General features: G+C 41.3%; 1 protein-coding gene across 1 annotated transcript; it reads left to right on the forward strand.

The window, feature by feature from the left end:
• The first annotated feature begins 2,158 nt into the window (after positions 1-2,158).
• On the forward strand, positions 2,159-10,890 carry LOC127318304 (uncharacterized). Its single transcript, XM_051348776.1, has 10 exons — positions 2,159-2,464; positions 3,110-3,265; positions 5,253-5,515; positions 5,612-6,041; positions 6,116-6,439; positions 7,852-8,656; positions 8,768-8,826; positions 9,384-9,842; positions 10,389-10,427; positions 10,540-10,890. The coding sequence occupies exons 1-10, from the start codon at positions 2,255-2,257 to the stop codon at positions 10,720-10,722; spliced, it is 2,928 nt and encodes a 975-aa protein (XP_051204736.1). The 5' UTR covers positions 2,159-2,254; the 3' UTR covers positions 10,723-10,890.
• Positions 10,891-11,220: the final 330 nt, after the last annotated feature.

Raw genomic sequence — 11,220 nt, forward strand, 5'->3', positions numbered from 1 at the left:
TTATGCTTCAGTGGGTGCTGTTTTTTTTCCTTTGCCAGTTCTAGCAGTGGCCTGATTGGTTATGCCAAATTTTGCATATGATGTTCGATGTATATGTCTTTTCTGATTTTTGATTGATAAATTAGAATCCGCAATGCCAACTTCATATCATGTTATGCATACGTGGGATGTCAATCATCTATGAAGCTTGTGTTGCCAAACTTCTTATCTTGTTATGCATATGTTGGATGTCAATTACTACCTCCGTTCTAAAATATAAGCCTTTTTAGAAAGCTAGTTTAGCTTTCTAAAAAGGATTATATTTTGGGGCGGATGTAATGTTATGAAGCTTGTTGCCAAACTTACTGTACTAGTAATCTACCATGTCTGTTTTATCAGCAAATGTGCTGTTGAGTTATAATGCAGTACCCCTTATTAGTTTACTTTCTGCAGTGCCACTTGTATTGAAGTCTCTACAGACAAGTGGAATTTATTTTCCTGAAAATACGATTGGGTCTCTTGTGTCCTTCAGTAGATCAGTGCTTCTAGTTCAAGTGGCTCTGTTGGTAATAGGTGTCTCATCAGCTCATGTATTTGGTACTTAATTGGTTGCTATTACACAGATTTAACACCTGTTTTTCGTTTGCTTGAATTCTGTAAGAATATGGATCATGTTATACTGGTTGAGGGAACAGTTTGAATCTTATCTTCCATGCTGCTTCTTTTAATGCCTGCTGTAGTCAATCGCAGTGTGACCCAGTTCATACGCCAGGCTTGCTAAATCCAGCAAGTTAGATATCTCTGTTATGAGCTGTGAGTAAATAGTCTACCCTGTTCAGGATGGAGGAAAACGTAAGGAATGCTGTTCCAAAGGAATTAATGCCTTTCTGGCCATTGGGAACGAAGGAATCTCGTCCTACCAATGCTATGTGAAGTTTCGCTAGCCTGCGTTTCATTGGTCATGCTAAGTTATAGGTTGAAATTGGAATGTTTGGCAGGTTGTCTAGAACAGATATTTTGGTGTTCCTTCATCTGTATTTTCATCATTGAGCTTAGATAAATTGGCACAAAAGTTTATGTTTTCTCTAGCATGAGACTGGAAACGTTAATGTTAAATTATGCTTCAGTGGGTGCTGTATTTTTCCTCCGTTAGTTCTAGCATTGCCTGATAGATTGGTTATGTCAAAGTTCTGCATATGATGTTCTGTGACTTCACCATGATATGCTTACTCTGGATGCCAGCAATCTATCAACTTTGTTTCTTCAAACTCAAGTAATCTATGATGTCAGTTTTATCGGCAAATATGGTGTTGAGTTCTTAATGCAGTAACCTTGTTAGTACTTTCTGCAGTGCAGATTCTATTGAAATCTAGTGACATGTGGTATTTATTTTCCTGAAAATACGATAGGCCCCCAGCTTATCTATTTTAAACTTCATTGTCTGTTATTACACAGAAGTAGGACATGTTTTTTCATTTCTTTATTTCCATAAGAATCTAGATCACATTATACTGGTGATGTTGAGGGAACTCTTTGAAGCTTAATTTGTCATGCTGCACCTTGTGATCTATGCTGTCTAGCATAGTTAATTTAAGGTTCCCGATGCCAGATATGTTTTTGGTAGAGGTTTGTCTCGGTTCATACATGCAGCTAAATTCAGTTAGTAAGAATTGCAGAATTGGTGCAAGTTCAGCCGCGAGGCCTGTCCAATTTCACATAAGGCATGGCATTCTGACGAATTTTGAAGAGTATACAGATGGTTATACCTGATGGCCACTGGCTGAACTGAAGTGTTGAATATGAGCTGCAGGCCGAATTGCCTGGGATGTTGGAGTTGTTTGTTGTCTGAATAAACTTGAATTGAATGTGACTACTTCATTAAGTAACAAATCTGCGGTACAATTTCACGGTTTTTTTTGATGTTGAATACTTTCAGAGTATGTGTTCCCGAACAGTCTCTTTCGTGTCTTTTAGATGCTGAGTACGTTTTGAAGGTGTTCCTGAACACAACCTCTCATACCCGTGTTTATTTTGACGTTTTCTCTCAAATCTAGAAAACTTAGGTGAGGAGAATACAAAGATGAAGCTCTTTTAGGTTGATATTTGCCTGCTGCATATTCTTATTTAGCAAAGTCAGGTTCATGATTACTGTGTAATTTAGATTTGTAATGACCCAGTTCTGCACTTTTGTGGCTATGTTTGCTAGTTGCTCCAACTTGCAAAAGAACCTGTAGATGAGTGGGGTGTACCATCAGATGCTGTGCCTACACATGCAATGGAGCTCAGGCCTTACATTGAAGAACCTATACGAAGAATTCTTCCATCATCCCATGTTAATTTGAATCATCGACCGAAAATTCGGCATGATTTTGTGCTTTCAAAGCAGGAGTTTGTTGATGCTTACTGGGAAACACTAGAGTACTGCTATTTAACAGCTGGCTTGGCTGAACCATTAAGTGCCTTTCCTGGCTGTTCTGTACCTGAGGTTTGTCATCATTGCTATACATCGTTGCAATATTATCTCATAGTAGTAACATTGTACTGTTGGGTTACCTGTGGCCATTTTAAATGTTCATTTGCTTTTATCCTCAACAAAAATGCTCCTCCTCATTTGAATGTGCAATGTTGTCTTATTTGTTAGTTTTGTTGCCTTCCAGTTTTACCTTCTATATACGATCTCAGTATCATACTACCTCCATCCCAAAATAAGTGACTCAGCTTTGTCTATATACGGATGCATCTGGATGCATTTCAGTGTGTAGATACATCAGTATCTAGAAAAGTTGAGTCGCTTATTTTGGGACGGAGGGAATATTTATCAGCCCCTGTTGCTGTTAACTGCTGCGTTGCTGCTGCCCAACTCTAGTTGGCGTCAGAGCTGTTTAACCTGCTTTCCAAGATATTGATATTGTCATACTTATTTGTGCTTTCTAATTCTTTGCTTGTACTTTCTTCTTGACCATATACATTGTCACCTGCAAGCATTTTAATGATTGCCTTTTTTTTCCCAATATCCAATCTGGAAACCCACCATTATCTACTGGAAACAATGTTGTATACTTGTATGACAACTGGCATCGGCCATTTTTTTTAGTTTATTGAGTTCTATAGCATACCCTGTTTCATGCAGGTTTCTCATCCTCGTTCATGGAGTTCTCGTAGATTGATGACTACTGAACAACGGCTGGAGTTACAAAAGCGTATTATGAGTATCAGTGAGGAAGGGAGAATTCCTTTCAAAGATTGTCTTGGAATTGCAAGAGAGCTGAATCTCTCTGTAGAACAGGTATCTTTTTGAAATTTCCCTCCATCTTCGTCCAGTGATCTGCAGGACCAGTCTGATTAGTAATTGACCTTGTTCTGCACTTGCATATTATCTAACTTTGTGCTAGTGCTTTTCTATAACTGTGTTTTTGGGCATTCCCTTATTGACGAAAAGAGGCAAACTTTAATTAGAAATTAACTTAATAAAAAAGGGCAGCCTGGTGCACGAAGCTCCCACTTTGCGCGGGGTCCAGGGAAGGGTCACCAGTCTGATTAGAAATTAACTTAATCCCAGTGGAAAATTAAAATGAAGGGCCAAAACAAAACCATACAAGATAAACTGAACCTCAGATTAACATGGGTCTGCCTAGCCAACTCTCCATGTTTTGTACTCCCTCTGTCCAGAAAAAGATGTCACACATTTGTCTAGATTTGCATGTAGATACACTAAAATGCGTCTACATGTGTATCTAGATAAATTTGCGACATCCTTTCTGGCCGGAGGGAGTATTATAAACTTGGATTTGAAATGGAGACCCAATGCAATTACAAGTTGATTGGAATTGAGCTTACAGTTCAACTTTCTCTTCGGGTGCTAAATAATCTTTAGATAACAAATGGATCACCATCCAAATCCAAATCATATTTGGATGCCATGGAAATGGGATCACGCATATGGTCGAGTGGCTATGCCATGGATACTCTCTAGCGGATTTTGTGGAAATGGAGACCCAATTCAATTCCAAGTTGAAATGGAATTAAGCTTACAATTCTGCTCTCTTTGGTTGCTAAAGAATTTGTAGATAACAAATGGGTCACCATCCAAATCCAAATCATAGTTGGATGCCAGGGAAATGGGATCACACATGTGGTCGAGTGGCTATGCCGTGGATGCTCTCTAGTGGCAGCAGAGGAGCTAGTGGGAGCTACCTGGCAGTTGAGGCTGTGAGCATTTGCCACCTGAGCCGAAGACTGGGAGTAGGAAGAAACAGTTGAAGACGGCGGATGTACTTGAGATCTCGCTACCGAGGCCGGGGCTGTGGAGGTTGCTTGGGCACAGGGGCTGACTTGCGGGCGGTAGTGGAGGTTGACAAGGGCAAGGTGCCAGAGATGAGGTGAAGTGTAGGCGACCTTCGACAAAACAGCTCATGCACTTGATTCCAAAGAATTCAGTGTTATGGCTCAGTAGTCAGTACTGTCGGAGGCCTTCCCCACCTTCCCAATTCCGCCCCCAATTCTTACACTGAAACATTCAGAAGACTTGATTTCCGTTTCTGGATTCCAAGTGTAGTTCTAACATCCTTACAGGGTGTAATACAATATGGATGGATCTCATATAACTAGAGTGTATATGTTTAACAAGCTAGCATAACTCAGGGCCTTTTGATTCGACAGGATGCTACCAGTGGAGTTTGACTCCGCGTAAAAAAATCATAACTAGGTAGGCTTGCTTGTTACACTGCACTGTTGGTTGGACATAGGAAGGCCCCCCTTTCAACTTTTCCTGGCTCCGTCCCTGCATAGAATTAGTGGTATTAATGAACCACTGAAAGTCATGCAGCAATTGCAGCATATCTCCAACACAGGCCAACCTTAATTTCATTTTCATGGCTTTCTTCACATATGTCCATGAATCTGGAAGTAATATTATCTGTAATAGCACAATACGTAGGATTTTGCTACAGTATAAATATCCAACTTGCTAATCGCCTAATAGGTGTACGTATCCGTGTCTAGATAAGCTGTGCTCATAAAATTTGAAGATTATATTGGCAGGAAGGCAATTTTCTTGCATGCAGCCTTCAGTTTCAGTTAGTAATAGTATGTTTATTTGCTTATCCTACTGTAGTCGCTACCTGCTTGTTTCGGTAGTTATGATTTTCTAAAACACCACATTACTAGGCTGATTATTTCGTTATCCTAGTTAAAATACCGCTATGTCTGATTTGTTTCGCCTATATTTCCTATTCAGTATTTCTGACTGGAAGAATTTTTTTCTGTTGATGTAGGTGCTCTGTGTTTCGTCCTCTCAGAATAGACAGCCCAGATTTCCTGCTACACAAAAGCAGCAGGGAGCTAGTTCTGGATCGATCAGTCAGAAAAGGAAAAGATCCTCTGATAAGGTTACCCTAAGGTTTATTAAACAAAACGTTCAAGCTAGTGGATCCACTGGAAAGATATCAGCCCAATCTACCCAGGATGACGAAGTACCACGGAGCACTTCTGCATCATCCACTGGTAGACAATTCCAGTGGACATATGAGTCTAACAGGTATAATTTCATGCTGCATCCACTATAGACCTTACTACTGGAGCTAAACAATGTTTTCCATGATGCTGGAGCCTGATTGGATATTATTATCTGCAGAAAACTGCTGATGATATACACTAGATTTTGTGCGGCACGTGGACCCAAATGTTATTGGAACTCTGTCTCTGGTCTTCCAGCTGCACCACATACATGTCGTAAAAGGATGGCATACTTAAATAAAAACATAAATGTAAGAAAAGCTGTAGTGAGAATCTGTAGCCTTCTCAGAGAGGAAAGGAGGTCAAAAGTGAGCGAAGGCCATTCACATATTTCAAATTCTAGCCATGGGAACTGTGAAGATTCAGATTCTGAGATAGTCAATTGGGATTATTTCGAAGATCCAGAAATAAAAAATGCACTTGATGAAGTCCTTGAATTCATTCGAGTAGAAAAGTTGAACCAGACAGGGGAAGTTGGGCCTAATAATGCAAAGAGTAATAGTGATAATAATGTCAATGAGGAAATTCCAAGTGGGCAGGAAGAGCTGGTAAGTAATTGTCTATTAACCTCGATCGCTAACCTATGTCTTGTTTATTACCAATCTCACCTTAAATTAATCAGGTTGTGCAAGGTGCAACAAGTACAAGCGCTGCAGTTCCAGAAGCTGGATCACATGAACATGCTATGTTGTCTAGACATTCAAATGCAACCCATCCAAGTAAAAGCGTCGACGTACCATGCATATCTCATGAAAAGGTCATTAAGGTCAACAGAGATGGATGCAAATCATTAGCAGTTGCAAATGCGATAGAGCTTCTGAAGTTGGTTTTTCTCAGCACATCATCAGGATCAGAAGTACAAGCTTCATTAACTGCAACCCTCCAGCTTTATTCAGAGAGTGAAATAGTCACTGCCTTTTCTTTTCTCAATGAGAAGAAGTTCACGGTCAGTATTTGCTAACTTATGCAGTTAAGATACCATTGAATATCCAGTATTCAGGCTGTAAGTGGGCCTGTCCGTGGGATACCGCTACTTGACCACGTCTGTCTGCCAGACCAGGCGGGATGCCGCTTGCTGCACTTTAATTTTCTTGATATTAAGCGGCGTCCAATCGGCCCACTTTAACCCGCTAAGTGGTTTTACATCAGCGCACAGGAAACGTCAAACATTTAGGGGACAAGGAACACAACCACCGTTGTCCCATCAGGAAAGAAGGAGGAGAGGAACTCACCGTCGCCGGGGGCTAGGGGCGCAGGTGTAGGGCGGCCGCACCGCGTGGGGGGCATCAGCCAGGTCGACGGCCGTGAAGCATGGAGACGGCCGTGGAGGTGCGTGAAGGGGGCATCGGCTGCTCCCCACGGATCTCGCTGGAGACAAACTGCTCGGGATCCAGGCGGCAGGAGAAGAGGACCTGAGGGGGGAGCGGAGGGATGCGGGGACTGCAGCGGTGGGGCAGTTCCTTGGGGGCATGGCGTCCGCCTCCATCGCCATGGAAAGGGTGCAGCGCGGGGGCGACGGTAGCGGGCGTACCGCTACTATCCGCCAGGATTCTGTTCGTGTCCGTGGGTGTACGGTTAGTGACTTGAGTGGGATTTGGCTGGCGGCGCCGTGGGCAGCCCACTCCCACCTACAGGACTATCCAGTATCTAGTATTCGTCAGTGTGCTGAATCCAGCTCAGCTCTTTTGCTTCATTACCTCTGAAACCTATACGCTTTCCCTCATTTTGCTGGGAGAAAGCTATCCTTACAGTCGTACTTAGAAATAACAATTTCATAGGATTCAAAATTTGCTAATGATGGTTTGCAATCACAAGAATTATACTTTATCTGAAGCATGTCCTACCACAAACCACCATTAGGAATAACTTCATAACCAAGTAACCAACATGTACAAATATAAGCTTTCGGTGGGGGGACTTCATGGATGTACATGTCATGTTCTGATGTTGATAACTGGAAATTCATTCTGAAGCCAAAATCTGAATATGGTGTGATTGCCTGCCTGGCCATTGTCTGAATTTATTCATGTGCTGATCAGTGCTGCACACACTTATGTTTATGTTATGTACTTTGAAGTTCAGCCTTTACTGTCCCCGCGGTTTAAGCACCTGACTTTACAGTGGAGCTATTTTGAATAAACTTTTTTCTTAACATGCGGAAAGGATGATTGGTCTATTCAGCATCTTCACCGCCATTAATATAAGGAATGATAGGGCTCCTTTAGTTCAGTAATGAGCTCGAGCAGGCAGATTGATTTAAGTGTAATTTGTGATTTAGGACATCAGTTATTTTTGTATTGTTGTTCATACTCTCTCCCAATTTGTACCATTGTTCATAATTCTCCCTGCATTTTGCAGGTTAGTGGAAATGGAACAAAGCCATACACCCTTTCACGAAAATTCTTCTTGAAGGCTTCTCATTCACCCTTTCCATTTGGTTCAGGAAAAAAAGCTTCTGAATTTTCTAAATGGCTTATAAGGCAGCAAAAGAACATTATGGATGGTAGATTTTATTTATATCCAGATGTAGAATGTGGGGAAATTGTTTCTCTCTTTTCTCTGGTTTTGTCAGGAGAGTTATCCGTTTCACCTTCCTTGCCAAGCGAAGGAGTTGGTGACGCTGATGGGCCTAATATCTCCAGTTATTTGGTTGAAGATACCAGTGGACTGAATGATGGCACTCACAAACGAAAGGCTGATATGGTGGAACAGGAAAGCGGTACGGCTAAGAAACACAAGCCTTCTTATCGTCGCGAGAAAGGTTTCCCTGGTATCCAAGTTGCTCTGAATCAAGAGAGAATTCAAACAAGCGATCTCACACAAGTGTTACATGATAAGGAGTGCCTTATTTTTAGTTCAGCCAGGGAAATGAGTAGAAATGATGGTCATTCCCAGGTCGAAAGCCACAATATGTTACTGCATTTGAATAACTCCTGTTCATGTCGGCGTATGTTGTCTGAATCTCAGTTGGAAAACTCTTATAATGGATGGCCTTGGGATGCTATGAAAACATATGCTGACCAGTTACAACCATCATCTTGTAATCAAAATGAATCATGCATATTGTCTTCTGATCTGTTCAGAAATGCATTTTGTATTATTCATCGAGGTGGAGAAGGAGGAGTTAATTTGACTGAATTGTCACAGGAACTGCATCCATTAGGTACTTACTGTTCTCATGAATAAGCATTTGCGTGAACTTGGTTGTTTCATGAGGTACAATCTTTGTTTTTCATAGGTAAATTTCATTTCTCCTTGATCTTATGCACTGCAGGCACACGGTTAATCAATGTGATTGTTCATACCCTCAAGAGATTTCATCTGGCTATGGAGGTAAAGCTATAAACATGTGTACAGTAGACTCGTTGTGTGCTTCTTTGTCTACATATATATTTGACACCTAGTTGTGAATTGTGACTATTTCCACTGTCCATGTTCTGGTATAATCGTGTATTACCCATGTACACTTTGTTTCTTTATATTATAGAAATGTGTAGAGGTAACAACATAGTTGTAGACGTTGATGATCTACCAGAAAATAAATAAAAAAGAACACAGGGAGTATATATCTGCTCAATGCATGTGAGAAAATGTAGCACCTTGTACATGCTAGGCACTTCAGCTGTGGTAAGATGGAGAAAAGCCAAGTGCAGACCATGTGGTGTTTACCTTTGTTTTTAAGGATTTTAGTGGTTCTATGTACTCAGCTGATCTTCCTCAGACAATGGGACTGTTCACCCTTTGATGTATGTGTTTCCCTTTTTTGAGATGAAGCCTCGAGTTGTCGGAGCAATGCATTACTTTGTAAATTAGAAGCTGTCCACGGTTTCTGTTATTTCACCCCTGTTTATTCACATGGGAGTCACCATGTGTGCTCAATTGCTTTGTAGGTCAATGCGTATGATGGTTTCCGGATCGTTGACTCATTACATAAGTCAAAGTATTATATAAGCACACTTGCAGAATACAGCCATTGCAGCTGTCCAGGAGCTCCAGCTTCTCAAGTAGCGGAGACTGGCGGCACCGAAAATGTACTGAAAGGGAACCATTCCATGTCTAGCAAGCAGGGGACTGTCAAAATGCTTGGTGATGGGCACACTGTCACAGTTCTTAGTGTTCAAAGCAAGCCAAACTCATCTCATATGTGTAGCCAAAATCTGGGAGATAAGGAAACAATGTCTACTCCAGAAGATATCAGGGAGAGTGATTGCTGCCATGCTTGTGAAAGGCATATTTATCACCCTATATTACCATGGATAAATGGCGATGGCAGCATGAATAGCACTGTGTATGAAGGTTTAACTCGTCGAATTATTGGCTATGTGATGCAGTTCCCAGGAATAGTAGAGGTGCGCATCTATTTTTTTTTTCCATTTATATCTGCTTGTTATGCACTTTGAAAGTTTTGTGTACCACTAGTAACTAGTAAGTTGTGAATTCTTGGATCAGCATAAAGTATTTTGTCATGATTTTGGATTATTGACCAAGCACCGTGTTAGTAAAATCCACAACTCGTTTTACTTTACACAATCCAAACACCTTAACTTGTAAACCTAATAACCTATTCTAGCAGCTTTCAAATGGTTTTGCAAAATCAAACCCTGCTTTACAAAAAACATACTCCTAATACACGAGATCCAAACTACTCCCTCCGATCCATATAAGTGTCGCTATCATGGATCGGAGGGAGTACTTTGTTGTGCCTGTACTGTTCTGAGGAAAAATCCAGAGTGCATGTGGTTGCACCTGCAACCGTTTTTAAAGGGTGACACTCGGTACACTTTCAAAAAAAAATCACTTATTCTTTGCCTTCCTGTTTGCTTTATTGTTCACCTATCTTTGCTGGTATTGGGATTATAGAATTTTGATCTCATGCTTTGATGTTGTTGTGTCAGGAGGATATTATCCATCAGATGGAAGTGTTGAATCCTCAGGTACGGTACCCTACTTTGTCTATTTGTGCCAGTATCATCGATATTTGAATGATCACGGTTAATGACAGTGAGATACTCTTTGCCTCATTACATTTCCTTCATAATTTTGCAGACATGCAGGACCTTGTTGGAAAAGCTGACACTTGATAGACACCTCTATGTTCGGGTGTGCGAAACACCTGTGCCTACGGGTCCCACCATATTGCAGAGTCTTTTCAGTCAGGGCACCCGTACAGAACCAACCAAGCGTAGAAGGCGTTACTTCGCTAACCCATCAAGTACATTCATGTTGTAAGAGTAACCCAGTTTGGGCTCAAAGTTGTGTTAAATGTTCCTTGTCTGTTTGTGTGAAATGTACTGCCAACGTGTTCTTCCCCATCTGTGGGCTGCACCGTGCATTTTCCATACGGTGTAATGCTGGGCAGTTGCTCCGCTATTGGTCAATATATGATTCTTTTTCTTACATTATGTGATGTAGCATGTGTATCTGCATTAGGACTTCAGTAAAAGCATACAGATCGCCTACACATACGAGAACATCTGAGGATGATACCGAGACGGCCAGCAAGGAAATACAACGAAGTCTTTGGGTACTCTTGTGCTTGTCACCGCCCCTTGTCACATCTTACTTTTGAGATGCGCCCTGCTACATTGGTGGCTGCAGTTTGTTCTCAAGGGTTTGACAGCTGAAACAATTCAGCTACATTGGTGGCTGCAGTTTGTTCTCAAGGGTTCGACAGATGTAGGGTTGGACTAAGATTTGAGATTTAGATTGAGTGTGTGCTTCTCTATC

Source organism: Lolium perenne, chromosome 6, assembly GCF_019359855.2.
Source record: "Lolium perenne isolate Kyuss_39 chromosome 6, Kyuss_2.0, whole genome shotgun sequence".
Classification (NCBI taxonomy): Eukaryota; Viridiplantae; Streptophyta; class Magnoliopsida; order Poales; family Poaceae; genus Lolium; species Lolium perenne.